This window comes from Hypomesus transpacificus, chromosome 14, assembly GCF_021917145.1.
Source record: "Hypomesus transpacificus isolate Combined female chromosome 14, fHypTra1, whole genome shotgun sequence".
Classification (NCBI taxonomy): Eukaryota; Metazoa; Chordata; class Actinopteri; order Osmeriformes; family Osmeridae; genus Hypomesus; species Hypomesus transpacificus.
The window spans coordinates 486,407-505,703 of record NC_061073.1 but is presented as its reverse complement, the minus strand read 5'-3'; the positions used below and the strand labels follow the sequence as shown (position 1 = coordinate 505,703).

Here is a 19,297-nt window from a genome sequence, read left to right as displayed (position 1 = left end):
GTTTTACAAATTGAAAAATGGCTATGTTTATTTTACATAAAGCTCTAAAAAACGATCAAACTACAGCTTGTCCAGAGATGCCTGTGCTGCGGTAGCCGCTACTAACAGCCCTTCACCACATCCGCTACTAGCATCATCAAGAAGGCCCTCAACTGACTATATTGTATCGTTCTGTCAGTATTTTGTTGTACATTTTTCTAAATTTTTATATTTATATTCAAGGATAAGCAAACTCACTTTAAGATTTTAAGATTCAATATGTTTTTTATATGTTTACTGTATGCACCTGCCCACCAAAGCAAATTCCTTGTTTGTGAACACTGCGAATGAACACGATTCTGATTCTGAAACAGCCTATCTCTCTGTCTGCCTGCCTGTCTCTCTGGCTGTCTGCTGTCTTTCTGCCTATCTGTCTGTCTGTATGTATGCCTGTCTCTCTGTCTGCCTGCCTGTCTCTCTGTCTGTCTGCCTGGCTGTCTCCCTGTCTGTCTGCTGTCTTTCTGCCTGTCTCTATGTATGCCTGTCTCTCGTCTGTCTGTCTGCCTGCCTCTCTGTCTGTCTGCCTGCCTGTCTCTCTGGCCCATATCAAGTATAATCAAATCAACATTCCACAGGTTCTGTTTTTGTTCGCAGGTCACATCAGAACATTCCATAACTGTGCCTGTATCCGTGGTGACTCTACTGTTGGTTTGGAGAATATTCCGGAACTCTAATCTGGTTCTCATGGTTCCATGAGGGAGCTCATGCTCTGTGGTCTGGTGCATGCAGCAACCAGACAGGACCAGGAAGTGTCCTCCACAGCTGTACTGGTGCATGCCTTTACTCCACACACCTGGTCCTGGTCTACATACACACCTGGTACTGGTACATATACACACCTGGTCCTGGTCTACATACACACCTGGTACTGGTCCATATACACACCTGGTCCTGGTCTACATACACACCTGGTACTAGTCCATATACACACCTGGTCCTGGTCTACATACACACCTGGTACTAGTCCATATACACACCTGGTCCTGGTCTACATACACACCTGGTACTGGTCCATATACACACCTGATCCTGGTCTACATACACACCTGGTACTAGTCCATATACACACCTGATCCTGGTCTACATACACACCTGGTACTAGTCCATATACACACCTGATCCTGGTCTACATACACACCTGGTACTAGTCCATATACACACCTGATCCTGGTCTATACTCTACACAGCTGGTCCTCTCTCTGTTTCTCCCTCCTTCACCTTTTCTCTCTCACCCCCCCCCCACCCCCCTCTCTCTCCCTCCCTCTCAGTGTCTCTCTCAATCTCACTCTTTCCAGGGTTTAGAAGACCGGTCGTTCTGGTTTATTTGGATTTCTGCAGAACTGGTCTTTCCAGGTAGAACTTGCCCCAACGTCGATGTTTGTGTTGCTGTGCAGAAGAACTGCCCCAACCGGTTCTTTGAGGCGGAGATGGAAGGAGGGAGGGCAGGCAGGCTGAGACCTCCTCCCTCGCCTCTTTCTCCTCTCTCGTCTTCCCTCTCTCTCAGTGTTTCTGTCGGCTGCTGTCTCCATCTCAGAATGAAGCTCTGACAGCACAAACACTTTCTGGAACGGAGAGATATGGACTCACACACGAACAGGACGACAGACGTGAAAGAGAGAGAATAAGAGAGAGAGAGAGGGAGAGGAGGAGAGAGAGAGAGAGGTAGAGACAGCTCCTTGCTCTGACAAGGTGAGTAGACTTTCTGTGCCCACTGTGGAGATGTGCAGAGGGATGACAGGTGTCATGGGGGGTGGAGCAGTTTAGAGGGGTGTGGAGGGGTAAGAGAGGGGTGTGGAGGGATGAGAGAGGGGTGTAAAGGGGTTAGAGTGGAGTGTAGAGGGGTAAGAGAGGGGTGTGGAGGGGTGAGAGAAGGGTGTAGAGGGGTAAGAGAGGGGTGTGGAGGGGTGAGAAAGAGGTGTGGATGGTGTAGAGGGATGAAAGGAGTGTAAAGGGGTGAGAGAGGAGTGTAGAGGGGTGAGAGAGAGGTGGGGAGGGGTGCAATAGGAGTTTAGAGGGGTGAGAGAGGGGTGTAGAGAAGTAGAGGGGTAAGAGAGGGATGTGGAGGATTGTAGAGAGCGGTTTGGAGGGTGACAGAGGGTGACAGAGGGGTCTAGGTTGGTACTAGGGTACTGGTGCTGGGGCCTGGTGTTGGTACTAGTGTTGGGTCTAGGGAGGTTGATGAAGAGACTGGTATTGAGTAACAACAGCAGAGGAACCAGGATGAGGAGGTGGAGTAAAACATGTGTGATCTTGTCTGTGGGGTTGTTCACAACCATGCAGATGTGTGGGTGCTGTCTCCACAGCTAGGTCTGACACCTCAGCTAGGTCTGACACCACAGCTAGCTTTGACACCTCAACTAGCTCCAACACCTCAGCTAGCACTGACACCACAGCTAGCAATGACACCACAGCTAGCTTTGACACCTCAACTAGCTCCAACACTTCAGCTAGCACTGACACCACAGCTAGCAATGACACCACAGCTAGCTCTGACACCTCAGCTAGCTCTAACACCTCAGCTAGCTTTAACACCTCAACTAGCACTGACACCACAGCTAGCAATGACACCACAGCTAGCTCTGACACCTCAGCTAGCTCTAACACCTCAGCTAGCTTTAACACCTCAACTAGCTTTAACACCACAGCTAGCTTTGACACCTCAACTAGCTCTAACACCTCAGCTAGCACTGACACCTCAACTAGCTCTAACACCTCAGCTAGCACTGACACCACAGCTAGCTCTAACACCACAGCTAGCACTGACACCTCAGCTAGCACTGACACCACAGCTAGCTCTGACACCACAACTAGCACTGACACCTCAGCTAGCTCTGACACCACAGCTAGCTCTGACACCACAGCTAGCACTGACACCACAGCTAGCTTTGACACCACAGCTAGCTCTGACATAACAGCTAGCACTGACACCACAGCTAGCTCTGACACCACAGCTAGCTCTGACACCACAGCTAGCACTGACACCACAGCTAGCTTTGACACCACAGCTAGCTCTGACATAACAGCTAGCTCCGACACCACAGCTAGCACTGACACCACAGCTGGCACTGACACCACAGCTAGCACTGACACCTCAGCTAGCTCTGACACCACAGCTGGCACTGACACCACAGCTGGCACTGACACCAAACCTTGCTGTCTCCCCACAGCCAGCTGTCTCCCCACAGACAGATTACATCCACTATACAGACTACAGCAAGAGAGCGAGATGAGGTGAGGATAGAGATGAGGAGAGAGAGAGATGAAGATAGAAAGATGAAGAGAGAGAGATGAGGAAAGAGAGGGAGAGAGAGATGAGACAGGTACAGGTCTTTTCTTGCTCTGCAAGCTTTAGGGAAATGTGTTATCCAACGTATCCCAACATGTCGACTTAGCAGAAAACAGATCCATGGTGTGTGTTTGTGTGTGTGTGTGTACTCCCCCTGCATTTCCTTTTGATTCTACCTTGGTTTGGCCTGGCCTGGTTTGGCCTGGCCTGGTTTGGCCTGGCCTGGTTTGGCCAAGATAAATACACTGCAGAACTGTCTTCCAGGTCTAAATAGGGTTTAATTCACATGCTTCCTCATTCTATGAATGATCATTGATATTCTCCTGCATCAGAGATACACATGCACACACATTAACACACACACCAACACACAGATCAAGGCTGAAGGCGGTGCTGCCAGCCAGTACAGCCAGTTCTCCAGGTTGTTGTTATCGTCTATCTCTGACTGTCGTCCTGTGTAACAGTTTCCTTCCTGTCATCTCCTCACATAACCAACCAGTTATTAAAGCCAGAGGTCAGAGGTGGTGACACAAAGGTGGAGGCGCCATGGCGATGGAAGGTTTCAGCGAGTTGATTCGCCGGCTGAATGACGCACACGAGCGAGAAGTCGAAGGTGAGGGAAATGCCCACTGCTGCCAGGCTTATTAACAGAGCCCAGATAGGACTAACCTAGCCTGGCTGCCAGCCCAATTTAGCCCCGCCCACAAAAAAATGTGGTCGGGTAGTTGGGTCTGGGATCGCTCGGTTGGGGGAAAAGTATGTCCGAACAGGAGTTGTTCGGACCAATCAAATTGTCAGGGCGGGCATTATATGATGATGGACAGATGATCAACAGTAACGTAATCAACCACGTCACCAAGCGCTTGGGTTGAATTTGTTTTCAACAAACAACATACTACGTTGCTCTGATTGGTTGTAGGTATATCCAATTGAGCGAGGAGGCATTTTTTTACGAGTTCGGTTGAGACACGCCCCATACTCACAGCCCAACGGAGCGGTATCAGACTCATATTCTGACTAGAATTATGAGTATGACAACGTCAGGCTACGACTAACCCAGGGTGATTAACAGAGCCCAGATAGGACCAACCCAGGGTTATTAACAGAGCCCAGATAGGACCAACCCAGGGTTATTAACAGAGCCCAGATAGGACTAACCCAGGGTTATTAACAGAGCCCAGATAGGACTAACCCAGGGGGATTAACAGAGCCCAGATAGGACCAACCCAGGGTTATTAACAGAGCCCAGATAGGACTAACCCAGGGGGATTAACAGAGCCCAGATAGGACCAACCCAGGGTTATTAACAGAGCCCAGATAGGACTAACCCAGGGGGATTAATAGGGGTGTGAATCTTGTGGTACCTCACGATTTGATTAGAATCGATTGTTGGGGTCACGATTTTATAAAATATCAATTCACAATTTTTCAAAGATTTTTATTTATTTATAATGATGCAAAAGAAAAACAGACGAAAAAAAAAATCGATATACATAACCAAACAAGACTGGACCACACTTTTACACTGGAAATCAAATATCTTATGGTCATGTGATACTTCTGTGCTCGTCCTATAGGACTGAGAGAGAAGATCCAGGAGCTGACCAATAAGAAGGGAGGGTGAGTGTGATTGGAGTATGATTGGATGAACTCACTTCCTAGTAGAAATATAGAACATAGGAGCATACCTTATTTATAACTCCTCAAAAAAAGTTTGGAAACGTTATTTCAGTCGATTATTCCTCCCCTTCAATAATACCAATTGGTATTGTATTTTATATCGTTGGAAAGCCCGATTAGTCACCTTTACAACGAGGTACAACTTGTAAGGATCGTGCATTCGTGGAATGAGAAACAAAGCTAACTGTGTGGGTAGCGGCCCAATTTTTTTGCCAAAATCCCCTTTAATATTCTTCTGTTGGTATTCACACTCGTTTTGAATTGCTTGGTGGATTGGATGTTTGCACTCTCCCACAGTAAGAAGGAAAAAACAATACATATTGGCCATTTTAACGCTTTATTAATTTGACACGGTCAGGGACCTCAGTAGCGTGTGGAAGATTCATACGCAGCCACAACAGCTTGGCCCCTCCTCCTCATGCTGGTCACCAGCCTGGTCAGACACTGCTGTGGGATGGCATCCCATTCCTAAACCAGGATTTGACGCAAGTCAGCCGACGTGTTTGTGTTGGTAACTCTGGCACGTACAGCACGCCCAAGCTGATCCCACAAGTATTCAATTGGGTTGAGGTCTGGACTCTTGGCAGGCCATTCCATCCTCTCCACTCCCAAGTTCTGGAGGTACTCTGTGATGATCCTGCCTCTGTGGGGGCGAGCGTTGTCATCCTGGAGGATGGAGTTAGGTCCCAGATTCTGGAGATATGGGATCGCCACTGACTCCAGTATCTCATTCCGATATCTCACTGCATTGAGATTGCCTTCAATGATGACAAGTTCTGTTTTGCCTGTGAGAAAGATACCGCCCCACACCATGACACTACCCCCATTGAAAGGTGTCACGCGATCTATGCAGCAATCTGCATAGCGTTCTCCACGCTGTCTCCATACTTTGATCCTGCCCTCCAGCTTCCGCAGACAGAACCTAGATTCATCACTGAACATGGTGTTACCCCACATTCTTAGGTTCCACTGTCGGTGCTGTCGAAACCAGCGCAAACGGGGCTGAAGGTGATGGGCAGTCATTACAGGCTTCCTGGCAGACTTATAAGCACGAAGACCAGCCATGTGCAGTCTGTTCCTCACCGTCTGATCAGAGATCTGTCTGTGGTACCGTTGTGCAAATCTTGCCTGTAAATCTCTGGAAGAAAGCCTATGGTTCATCAGTGAAGTAAGGGTGACGAAACGGTCTTCTTGGGGTGTTGTCTTCCTGGGACGGCCACTTCGCGGTCTGTCTTTGACTTCACCAGTCTCACGGAACTTGGTCCTAAGTTTGGAAATGGTACCAGGGCTGACACCACATAATGCTGCCACTCTGCGTACCGGAACAGCTTCCAGTTGCCCAATTGCACAGGCCTTATCCTGAAGGGACAAGCATGGCATGTTTATGCTTGGAGCACACACAAACTCAACAAAGTTCCAGGACCCATGCACACAAGTGCTGTCAATTAGGTTAATTAACACACCTGTGGTCAATTAACACACCTGTGGTCAATTAACTCATCTGTGACTGGCATACACCTGCCAGCACTTGAAGCTCTAAACAAGAGTGAATACCAAAACAAGAATATTGCAGGGGATTTTTTTGGGCCGCTACCCACACGGTTAGCTGTGTTGCTCATTCCACGAATGCACGATCCTTACAAGTTGTACCTCGTTGTAAAGGTGGCTTTTCAACAATATAACATGTAATACCGATTGGTATTATTGAAGGGGAGGAATAATCGACCGAAAAAACGTTTCAGAACGAGTTTATATCAGAAATCAGTAATAAAAAGTGGCTTGTACCCCGATTTTACAGTTTTCTTGTGGTTGTACAGCTGTTTCGAAGCGGGCGTATAGCCCAATTTTAGAACTAAAAAGTGGATCTGTCCCAAGATCTACAGACCGTGCAGCTAATTTAATGCTCAACACTGGAACAGGGGTTTAGGCCTGTTACTTGAAAGAGGAATTATTTACTGTGTCGTCTGTTACACTATCAGGGGTGAGAAATACTGTGACTTGCTAAAGTAGGCAAATGGTTAGTAGAACATAACATTTCATAATCATTTCAGTAAATCACACAGCTGCAAGACCCAGTTAAATGTTATATATAGCTAGCAAACCAATGTTAGCTAGCATCGCTAACGACATTGAACGACATTGGCTGAATTTATACTATCTCTAAAATAATTTTGTAGACACAACAATGGATTTTGCCAGTTATGGACATACTATCCACAACCGAAGTGTGTTAGGCTACGGTATGCTGTAAAATCATTTCTTGATATCAAGCAAAGCACGATTATAGGCGATTTTACAGCATTGTTCCAGTACAAAGTGCAGCATATATTCCAGGGCGGGTTATAATCCGATTTACAAACACAAAGCACCCATTCTGGTAGGGTGCGGTTAATAGAAAATTCGGCTTGTTTTCCGAAAAACACGGTAGCTGCATAGCCACATGGCTTGGTCAGAAGACCTGAGATACAGCCTGATTGCAATTGTTAATTTTACTTGTGAGTTAAATAAACCTTACCTTCATAACTGTCAACGTAGTTTGAAACGTTCAATTTGAACGTTTGAAAGGCAGCAACATGTACATCGTTAATTGTCATATTTGGAAGATCACCCAAACTGATTTTTTTCTTTGGGGGGGGACTTAACTGCTAGTGAACTGAATATAAACAACTATATGTTAACTGAATACAATAACTGAATATAAACGCGGAACATAGATTTGTATCTTACAAAACCAGATTTTCCAAAAATTGCTCCAAAAAAGAGATCCAATTTTTAAAAGCGGAAATTACCGCATACTGCATAACCCAGGTCAACAACTTCTGGTACAGCAGTTATGTTCGTTATTTCACACAAAATGCAGTTTTTCAGGAGGCGTTTGGGTGATCTTCCCAAAATGACAAATAACTATATACAAAGGATTGTATGTTGCTGCCCTTCAAGAAGCAAGAGGAAAAGGGGGACCAAATTGTACCAACATCAACAAAGTAAGGTTTATCTAACTCAGTGTTTTTCAACCTTTTTTGAGCCACGGCACATTTTTTACATTGGAAAAATCGGTAACACTTTAGATGAGCTCACCAAATTCATAATTTATTAACCAATTTGTTACTTATTAGTTAACGGTTTGTTCACCATTAGTTATTTGTTGTGCATACAAAATGTATCATTAGTAAAGCATTAGTAAAGCTAAACCCTAACCAAAACTTAAACCCTAAACCTAAACCCTAGCCCTAAACCCGAACCCTAACTGTGTGAACAAATGCTTTACTAATGATACATTTTGTATAAACAATAAATAACTAATGGTGAACAAACCGTTATGAATTTGGTGAGCTCATCTAAAGTGAAAAATCTTGCGGCACACCACCGACCAAAAATGTTGCAAAATGACACAAGTCTAAAACAGTATTTTTCTTAAAAGTGCCTTGTGTGCACAAAGGGAACTGCTAGCCTAACATCACAACGTCATCACATTAGCAACGACGCATAGATACTACTTTTTTCAAGTATATGTCAGAGCCCACGCTTCTTTCCTTTAACTTGAGAGAAAAAGTGTATTCAGTACTTTAACTTTTACCAGTCTTTTTAAACATGAGTATCTGTACTTCTATTTGAGTGAAGGATGTGTGTACTTTTGCCATCTTTGGGTTTGACTGATCATACTCTACTAGTTAGGCCTGACTGCTGGTCTGTTGTGAGCAGGGATTGCAAGCGGATGGAGGAACTGTTCAACAGGAATCAGCAGCTCAGAGAGCAGCAGAGGCTTCTGACAGACAACATCAAACAACTGGAGAACAGGTAGTGTGTGTGTGTGTTTGGCAACTTTGTGAATGATTGATCCCTTGCTGATCTGTGTTTGTGTCATTTTGCGTGTGTGTGTGTGCAGGCTGCGGGCGGGGCTGTGTGACAGGTGTTCAGTAACTCAGGATGTGGCCAGGAGGAGACAGCAGGAGTATGAGAGCTCCCAGATACAGAGTCTACAACACATCTCCCTCCTGGGTGACCGCTCCTCTCCATCCCTCCTCTCTCTTCTCTCCATCCCTCCTCTCTATCCATCCCTCCTCTTTCTCCTCTCCATCCCTCCTCTCTCTCCATCCCTCCTCTCTCTCCTCTCCATCCCTCCTCTCTCTCCTCTCCATCCCTCCTCTTTCTCCTCTCCATCCCTCCTTTCTCTCCTCTCCAGATCTCCCCTCTCTCCTCTCCATTCCTCTTATCTCTCCATCCCTCCCCTCTCTCCTCTTCATCCCTCCTCTCTCTCGTCTCCATCCCTCCTATCTCTCCTCTCCATCCCTCCTCTCTCTCCTCTCCAGATCTCCCCTCTTTCTTCTCTCTCCTCTCTAATTCTCCCCTCCTTCCTCTCTCCTCTCCATATCTCCTGTCTCTCCTCTCTCTCCTGTCTAACTCTTCCCTCCTCTTCTCCATCCATCCCCCTCCTTGGGGTTAGGGTTAACCCCAGGGTTATTGGCTAAGGTCAGAATCAGGTATTTCCAACACATCAGTCTGTAATCTAACCCTTCCCATCCCCCCATCCCCTCATCCCCTCATCCGCCCATCCCCTCCTCCATCTCACTCTTCCTCTCTTGCCCCCCCCTTAGCCGCGGAGGTGAGTGTCCTGAAACAGAGGAACCGGAGGCTGAGGGAAGACCTGAGAGCAGTGCAGGAGTGAGTCTAGCTGTGCACTCACCATGCTGCCCTCAGCCACACCATGCTGCCCCCAGCCACACCATGCTGCCCTCAGCCACACCATGCTGCCCCCAGCCACACCATGCTGCCCCCAGCCACACCATGCTGCCCTCAGCCACACCATGCTGCCCCCAGCCACACCATGCTGCCCCCAGCCACACCATGCTGCCCTCAGCCACACCATGCTGCCCTCAGCCACACCATGCTGCCCCCAGCCACACCATGCTGCCCTCAGCCACACCATGCTGCCCTCAGCCTCACCATGCTGCCCCAAGCCACACCATGCTGCCCCCAGCCTCACCATGCTGCCCTCAGCCACACCATGCTGCCCCCAGCCACACCATGCTGCCCTCAGCCACACCATGCTGCACCCAGCCACACCATGCTGCCCTCAGCCACACCATGCTGCCCTCAGCCACACCATGCTGCACCCAGCCACACCATGCTGCCCTCAGCCACACCATGCTGCCCCCAGCCACACCATGCTGCCCTCAGCCACACCATGCTGCCCCCAGCCACACCATGCTGCCCTCAGCCACACCATGCTGCCCCCAGCCACACCATGCTGCCCCCAGCCACACCATGCTGCCCTCAGCCACACCATGCTGCCCTCAGCCACACCATGCTGCCCTCAGCCTCACCATGCTGCCCCAAGCCACACCATGCTGCCCCCAGCCTCACCATGCTGCCCTCAGCCACACCATGCTGCCCCCAGCCACACCATGCTGCCCTCAGCCACACCATGCTGCCCTCAGCCACACCATGCTGCCCCCAGCCACACCATGCTGCCCTCAGCCACACCATGCTGCCCCCAGCCACACCATGCTGCCCTCAGCCACACCATGCTGCCCTCAGCCTCACCATGCTGCCCCAAGCCACACCATGCTGCCCCCAGCCTCACCATGCTGCCCTCAGCCACACCATGCTGCCCCCAGCCACACCATGCTGCCCTCAGCCACACCATGCTGCCCTCAGCCACACCATGCTGCCCTCAGCCACACCATGCTGCACCCAGCCACACCATGCTGCCCTCAGCCACACCATGCTGCCCTCAGCCACACCATGCTGCCCCCAGCCACACCATGCTGCCCTCAGCCACACCATGCTGCCCCCAGCCACACCATGCTGCCCCCAGCCACACCATGCTGCCCTCAGCCACACCATGCTGCCCCCAGCCACACCATGCTGCCCCCAGCCACACCATGCTGCCCTCAGCCACACCATGCTGCCCCCAGCCACACCATGCTGCACCCAGCCACACCATGCTGCCCTCAGCCACACCATGCTGCCCTCAGCCACACAATGCTGCCCCCAGCCACACCATGCTGCCCTCAGCCACACCATGCTGCCCCCAGCCACACCATGCTGCCCCCAGCCAGCAGACAGATGTTATTGTTGCTCTGTTTACATTAGAATTTGATAGTTGATTGATCTAGCACAGTGGTTCCCAAGGTGGGGCGGCACTACCTAGGGGGGTGCAGAGCCATTGCAGGGGGGGTGTGCGGTGCGGATGGATGAGTGAACAAATCAATTCATAAATGACCCTGCAAGCTGCAAGCATAACATGGACACGTTTTTGACGGTGCTCCAACGTAAACGCAAAGCAGAGGATGAAGCATCGCCAAATGTGCTTCCAAAGCTATTTCCTTCTGAGCCAAAGACTAGAAAATATGACGACACAAATCTTGTCTTTGGCATCACCTGTACAACAGTGGTTAATAGAGAGCCACAGTGTGTTGTCTGTCTTAAAGTGCTAGCTTGTGACAGCTTGACAGGGGAGTCAGATGGGTGAGTGGTTAGGAAATCGGGCTAATACCCAGAGGGTTCCCGGTTCGATTTCTGGCCGTGCAATATGACGTGTCCTTGGGCAAGGTATTTCACCCTATTAGCCGCGGGGGAATGTCACTGTACTTGGATAAGATGCAACTGGATAAGAGCATCTGATAAATGACTAAATAAAAATAAATAAATTGAAGCCGAACAAGCTAAGACGCCACTTGAAGACAAAACATCCAGAGCACAAAGACATGCCACTTGAGTTTTTCAGACAAAAATTTGTAAACTGAGATTATTTGTTAGAACTCTGACCTCTGGAACACTGTTAGAACTCTGACCTCTGGAACATTGTTAGAACTCTGACCTCTGGAACACTGTTAGAACTCTGACCTCTAGAACACTGTTAGAACTCTGACCTCTGGAACACTGTTAGAACTCTAGCTTCTGAAACACTGTTAGAACTCTGACCTCTGGAACACTGTTAAAACTCTGGCCTCTTAAACACTGTCGTCTGATCTTCTGTACTTCCTATGTGTCCAGTTTGTATGTAGCTTTGGATAAAAGCTTGTGCCAGATGAATAATAATTTTTATTGTTTCATGACAACTTCCTCCTTTCAGAAGTCAAGGTGGGTCCTCCTCCCAGGATATGACCTCAGAGGTCAGACAGAGCCCTGACCTCTCACCCCCAGCCACGCCCCTGGTGAATGCAGGGTGCAAGAGCAGAGGGCTGCCAGTAAAGGGCAACGGCGCTATGAAGACAGAGCTAGACCAGACAGATGCCTGTGCAACTGAGGGTGAGAGGAGACACAAAACAAGCAGACCCAAAACAAGCAGACCCATGTAGACTCCATCTATCAGTCATGTATTTGAGAAGGTTCAGGTGTACTCGATTAATGTTCCCTAGCTCACGGAACACAGCTGGAACAGTTTACTCACACATATCTCTGTTTTACTCTGCTCAACTCTTCTCTGCTCTACTCTGCTCTACTCTACTCTGCTCTACTCTACTCTACTCTACTCTGCTCTGCTCTGCTCTGCTCTGCTCTGCTCTACTCTACTATGCTCTACTCCAGCAGAACAGAGTCACCAGTGTGGCTGGACTGGAAGGCAATCTTTGGTTAGTGGGTTTTTTTTCAACTAAACTTTCTTAAACATTGATGCTTTTGCAATATCAAACTTTGAGTCTCAAATGCATGTGCTGTTTCTGTCGCTGTGGGGAAACTGGGGAAACTGGTACTTTGTACTTTACCCAGTGAATACACTTTGTTCTGTGACAAGCTCCGGAAACACTATTAAAAGTCTGCTTTCTATTTACACTGATTATACGTCTCTTTGGATACAAGCTCAAATAGTGTGAAATACGACTTTAAACACAGGAAGATTTTCTGATCTCATTTCCCTTCCAAGCGACCATTCACACTTCTTGTTTCTCCACAGAACTCCTATAAGCCCCTCCCCCTAGCCAGAGAGGCTCCTCCCCCCTGGAGGACGGAGCTAGGTGGGGCTCCGGCGAGAGCTGTGGAGCGGAGGTGAGAGGTCAGAGGTCGTTGACACCAAGACACTTGGGACAAGTTTTGTGTTCTTAAACGCGACATGTTTGGAGCGCATGTTAGTGCGATAACTTATTTATTTTTGTCCATCCATCCCTCCCACCCCTCCTCCCTCCCTCCAACCTTCACCCTTGTCTTCTCTCTCTCAGAACCCAGAGTTTGGACATCATCAGACAGTCGCCCATCGCTCTCTCCATCCCCTCCCACCTCCTCCTCTCCAGGAGTGCCCTCTCCTCCTCCTCTCTCCCAGGACAGGACAAGTCCAGCCGCCACCAGGTCCTGGTCCCGGTCCCCTACCGGCCCCGCCCTCTGGCCCCCAGCCTCACCCTGCCATGGCCCCTGGCCCCGCCCCCAGACTGGGCCCCCAGGGAGGGGGGTGGTAGTCTCTCCCAAGCCCAGCTCCCCGCGCTTCCCTAGCCTGCACACTTCCAGACACCCCACCCAGGCACAGCAGGGTAGCCCAGGGAGGAGGTCCCCAGCTGGGCAGGGCTGGCCTCTCCACTGCCCCTTAGAGCCTGGAGCCACCCTGGGGAGGGAGCAGGGGGAGAGAGGAGGGAGGGAGCAGGGGTCCGTGGATGTGAAAGTGGCAGCGCTCCTCAGGAGCGATACGGTACTGCACCCCGAGACAGCGTTGGGAGAGAGGCTGGGGAAACCGGTGATGACAGACGGGCCTCTGGATCTATCTGGTCGAGGGAAGTCTAAAATGAGCCAATCGCCACAAGAGAACAAGCCCCGCCCCTCCCTGCAGGAGAGGAGCAGAGAGGAGGAGAACCTGCTTGTAACCTCTCCCTCCCCCTCTTCCTCCCCCCGTCCCCCAACACCCCCCTCCTCGTCCTCCACCCCCCCTGCTGGCTCCTCCCCCTCCGCTAACCAATCACAGCAGCAGAACCAGCAAAACAACAAGGTACCTAGAGCCCACACACACACAGGCATCCATGATGCAAACACACATGCAAATACACACATGGACACACTAAAAAAGAAAGCATGTCTAAATAGGAAATGTAACTGTCTGACACATGAAACAGTATACCAATGTTCACAACTCACCTTATTCTGCATGTGTCTGTATGTGTTGTCTGTCCCATGTGTGTTGTCTTGTTTGTTTGTGTTTAGCATCAGGGGGAGGGGCTCACAGGGAGCGAGGACCTATCAGCAATCCCCAAAGACAAGAAAATCCCAGTGCTGACCATCTCATTACGACCAGGTGTGTGTGTGTGCGTGTGTGTGTGTGTGGGGGGGGGGGGGGGGGGGGGGGGGGGGGGGGGGGGGGGGGGGGGGGATGTGGGTGTGTGTTTATGTTCAGAAACACTCATCCATGTGGTCTTTACATCAACAGTGGTGCTGCTGGACACTCTACACTGCAGTTTGAAGAGACAGGATCATCATCACTCACCTGACCTGGTCAGTTTTCACTCTCTCTCTTCTATCTTTCCATCTCTTATCCTCTCTCCTCTCCTTTCATCCCAAAGTTTGACAAAATATTTGGGAATAAAAAGGTTCACAACAGAAATGTGCATTATTGATGAGGACTCTACTGTATTATATTGTGCTCTGCTCTGGTTTTAGGCTTGTCTGTTCTTTCCCCTGTCCTCCTCCTTGTGTCTGGGAAAAAAAGTTTCAAAATGTTAAAACAATATTTTTGAGAAAAAAAGTTTGCTTACTTGATGAGGACTTTAATATGCTCTACTGTATTCTTTTGTGCTCTGATTTACTTTCTTTTAGGCTTATCTATTCTCCTTTCCCCTCTCCTCCTTTCCTTTCAGTGTGTGTTGAAAAAATATTGTTGAAAAAACGCTTTGAAAGGTAGAAAAAATATAATTTTTTCAAAGGTTGAAAAAATATTTCCTATAAAACGTTTTGAAATCAAGTTCTGAATTTGAAAAAAAAAAAACATTTGATAGGTAAACCAACTATTTGTGAAAAAAGTACGTAATAGATGAGACAGGGAGTTAGCGATGTGGACATGACTGATCACACATGGCCATATATGAAGGAGATGTTCAAAACTGTTGGAGGATTCCTGGCGTATGCTAAAGTGTCTTTTTGTATTAATGTATTAATATGATGTGAGGTCCAACAGGTGTAGTAGTGGCTACTTTTTACTTCAGTATATGTCAGAGCCCACACTTCTTTACTTTAACTTGAGTGAAAAAGTGTAGTCAGCACTTCATCTTTTACCAGAGTCTTTTTAAACATGAGTATTTGTACTTCTACTTAGTCAAGGATGTGTGTACTTTTGCCACCTTTGCCCCCAGGGTCGTAGCCAGAAGGAGGCTGCTGGGGAGGGAGACAGAGGAGACAGGGGGAGGGGAGGGGGAGGAGAGAGACCAGACCAGTCAAAGTACCAAGAGGACCAGAGAAGAGCTGGACAGCGACTGGGACTTAGAGGGTGAGAACACACACAGAGATATACACACACACACACACAGAGATACACACACACACACAGAGATACACAGATACACACAGTTTTATTTTCTACACAGACAGAGATATTCCTGTGTTTACTTTCTACACACACCTCTCCTCCCCCTCTCTCCTCTCTTCCTCCTCTGCCCTCCTCCTCTCCTCCCCTCTCCTGTCCTCTCCTCCCCTCTCCTCTTCCTCTCCTCCTCTCCCTCCTCCTCCTCTCCCCTCCTCCTCCTCTCTCCTCTCTTCCTCCTCTGACCCTCCTCTCTCCTCCCCTCTCCTCCCCTCCCCTCTACCCCTCTCCTCCACTCTCCTGTCCCCCACTCTCCTGTCCTAACCTCCCCTGTTCTGTCCTCTCCTCGTCCTCTCCTTCTCCTCCTCTGCACTCCTGTCCTCCCCTCTCCTCCTCCCCTCTCCTCCTCCCCTCTCCTCTCCTCTCCTCTCCTCTCCTCTCCTCCTCCTCCTCCTCTCAGCAGTACAGAAGGAGAGGAAGGTCCGAGTGAGTCCAGCCTCCACTGAACAGGAATGACTGAGGTCAGGAGTTACACACACATTTACAATCATACACAGACATACACACACCTTAAACATATCAAATGATTCCTAACACTCACAGTCACTCTCTCTGCACATGTGATAGATGGTACTTTATTGACCCACAAGGGGGAAATTGAGCTTACAGTTTTTCATGATTGCTAAAACACATTTTTTGAAACAGTCAACCATTTTCTCAAAACTAAACACAAAACCAAATGTTCAAACTCAATTTCCAAAACCTCTGACTCTTCTGGCAAAATCAAACACTCGCCCCTAAACCATGTAACCTGTGCTCAAAATCAAACTCTGCTTTCAGATTACAAACACAACCAATCAATATATAAACACTGGAGCAAATGATTACACACAACACAAAAAATGTAGAACACAGCATCCAGGGCATGTAGTTACATGTAAAGAAGAATGTGTTTATGTTTGCACAGTAAATTCATTTACTGTAGCAATAAAGAAAATAGATTTTGGTGTTTGACCCATTGACACTTTCCTGATGTACGACTATTTTTCCTTTTTTCTGCTCGTCTCTTTCACCAACCATCTCTGGAGGAGGGGATCCCTCACTGAATTGCTCCTCCCAAGGTTTCTGTAAATTTGTTCTCCTTAAGTGAGTTTTTCCTTGTCTTCCTTGAAGCTTGAGGTTGGCTGAGGGGCAGTTCAATGGGCGTATGTGAATCCCTCTGTGACTTTGCTTGTAAAAAGGGCTTTACAAATACTGTACATTTGATTAGAAAATATTACAGTAACCATCACAACTTGGTACTGTCAACTAAGAACAAAGAAAAAACCCTCTGGTGTGCTGGATCCAGCCTTGAAAACACCTATGTCACCACAGGCCAATTCCATTGCCTGTAGGAGATTGACCCTGGTATATGGGTTTCGGTCACAGACCTTCCACCGCCACGCAGAGAAAAACTCTTCAATTGGGTTGAGAAATTGGGTTGTATGGTGGAAGGTAAACATTTACAGTAAAACTGCTGGTTGGTGTTCTTCTTATTCTTGTGTACATACACCACAGTGAAAGCTGCCATTGTCCCAAACCACCATTAGGAACAAAGTGTGAACAATTTTTTGTCATTGTGTTTTAAAGATGACAACTGTGTTGTAGTTGTGTTACAGATGACCACTGTGTTGTAGTTGTGTTTACTGTTTGCCGCCTCTGTTAACCATTTTGCAGCACAAGTGCATCACATTGCAAAATGTGTTTAGTGAATGAGAATGTGTTAATAGTTTTGCCAAAAGTGTCTGATTTGACAAATTGGTTTAGGTCACTGAACATTTGATTCAGAGAATGGGGTGTAGTGTTTTAGCAATTGTGAAAAACTGTAAATAAAATGTGCATGTAGTGAATGTTCACTAGAGTGTTTACCTGGGACCTGTCTCAATCTGCAGCAGTCAGGAAGAGGAGATAGAGAGGAGGCGGAGGAGAAACACGCCTTCCTTGTGACTCCACACTGAGAAGGAATAAAACTGATATCTGCTTTACATCTCTCTCTCTCTCCCCATCTTTCTGCCTTTCTTTCCCCTCTCTCTGTTTCCCTTTCTCTCCCTCCCTCTCTCTTTCAGATCCATTTCCTGGCAGAGTTTCTTTTAGTCTTACATGTTCCTCTTTCTCATGTTTAGCAAGTGTGAACTTCCCACTGCAGCTGCACGACAGCTGAAGGTGGCAGAGAAGGGGTGGAACTGTGTGTGCGTGTGTGTTCAGCTGTATACACACGTGCGTGTGTGTGTGTCGGAGGGGAAAGGGCTGTGCTTCTGCAGAAAGGGGAACACGGAGACCTTGCTGTTGTTGCTCCTGGCTAGATGTCATTAGTGTGTATTTCCACTTACAGAGATGTGGTCAGCCCTGGTGATGGGCCTTGTTGATCCTGTAAGTGTATCAGTCCAGCTAAATACATGCTGACTCGCTGTGTTATGTGTCAATCTCATCAGCATCATGTTTTGTCTCATTAAACTGTCTGTCTAGAACACCAACGTGTATGAGGTTATTATTCATTATAAGTATGTTATAGTATGTATAAGTACATAAATAACTTGAACTGATTGATCTGCTGCTCTAGTAGTAGTAGTAGTAGTAGTGGTGTGTGTGTGTGTGCGCGCGCCTGGTGTGTGTGTGCGCCTGGTGTGTGTGTGCGCCTGGTGTGTGTGCGTGAGAGGATGGTGTGTGTGTGCGCCTGGTGTGTGTGCGTGAGAGGATGGTGTGTGTGTGCGCCTGGTGTGTGTGTGTGAGAGGATGGTGTGTGTGTGTGCGCCTGGTGTGTGTGCGTGAGAGGATGGTGTGTGTGTGTGAGAGGATGGTGTGTGTGCGTGAGAGGATGGTGTGTGTGCGTGAGAGGATGGTGTGTGTGTGTGCGCCTGGTGTGTGTGCGTGAGAGGATGGTGTGTGTGTGTGAGAGGATGGTGTGTGTGTGTGAGAGGATGGTGTGTGTGCGTGAGAGGATGGTGTGTGTGTGTGCGCCTGGTGTGTGTGCGTGAGAGGATGGTGTGTGTGTGTGAGAGGATGGTGTGTGTGTGTGCGCCTGGTGTGTGTGCGTGAGAGGATGGTGTGTGTGTGTGAGAGGATGGTGTGTGTGTGTGAGAGGATGGTGTGTGTGCGTGAGAGGATGGTGTGTGTGTGCGCCTGGTGTGTGTGCGTGAGAGGATGGTGTGTCCTCTCAGGCATGTTGATGCAAACTAGACAATGGGTGGAGCCACCGGGACCAGGAAGTACCCTTCACTGTTACCAAGGCGACCAAGCTTCCAGGGAACCCTGGGACTTCTCCCTGAGATGACATCATCACATCATCTCACCCACAGCAGATCACACAACACTGCAAGAAGTGTTGTGTGAAAAGAGCATTAATGGCAGAAACAATAATTACATTGAGCTTTTGGATCAATACTCACACACGCTCACACACACACACTCACACACACTCAGACACACACGCTCACACACACACACTCACCCACACTCAGACACACGCTCACACACACACTCACCCACACTCAGACACACACGCTCACACACACACTCACACACACTCAGACACACATGCTCACACACACACTCAGACACACACGCTCACACACACACTCACACACACTCAGACACACACTCAGACAGCAGCCATACCAGCAGGGATGGTTGTGCTCATGGGTTCCTCATTCTCCTTGTTTGCATACAGAGGAGCACCTACAGCCCTCAGGCAGAACACACACCTCTCCTCCTCTCTCCACCTCTCCCTCCCTCTTCTCATCTCCCCTCCTTTCTCCCTCCTCCTCCTCTCCCTCCCCCTCCTCCTCCTTTCCTCCTCTATGTTATTCTCCTCCCCTGTC

The 19,297-nt window shown here is 48.6% G+C and overlaps 1 protein-coding gene across 9 annotated transcripts; it reads left to right on the top strand.

The window, feature by feature from the left end:
• Positions 1-1,463: 1,463 nt before the first annotated feature.
• rbbp8l (retinoblastoma binding protein 8-like) lies at positions 1,464-17,949 on the top strand. Of its 9 annotated transcripts, none has more exons than XM_047033331.1 (15): positions 1,464-1,728; positions 3,825-3,938; positions 4,903-4,945; positions 8,708-8,803; positions 8,892-9,004; positions 9,601-9,667; positions 12,084-12,259; positions 12,542-12,582; positions 12,903-12,994; positions 13,165-13,919; positions 14,132-14,222; positions 14,355-14,419; positions 15,274-15,407; positions 15,901-15,961; positions 17,372-17,949. In XM_047033331.1, the coding sequence occupies exons 2-10, from the start codon at positions 3,872-3,874 to the stop codon at positions 13,430-13,432; spliced, it is 963 nt and encodes a 320-aa protein (XP_046889287.1). In that variant the 5' UTR covers positions 1,464-1,728; positions 3,825-3,871; the 3' UTR covers positions 13,433-13,919; positions 14,132-14,222; positions 14,355-14,419; positions 15,274-15,407; positions 15,901-15,961; positions 17,372-17,949. The 9 variants fall into 9 exon arrangements, with proteins under 9 accessions (XP_046889287.1, XP_046889286.1, XP_046889285.1 ...); XM_047033330.1 differs by having other exon boundaries at positions 12,539-12,582; positions 15,904-15,961; positions 17,546-17,949; XM_047033329.1 differs by having other exon boundaries at positions 12,539-12,582; positions 15,904-15,961; positions 17,375-17,949.
• Positions 17,950-19,297: the final 1,348 nt, after the last annotated feature.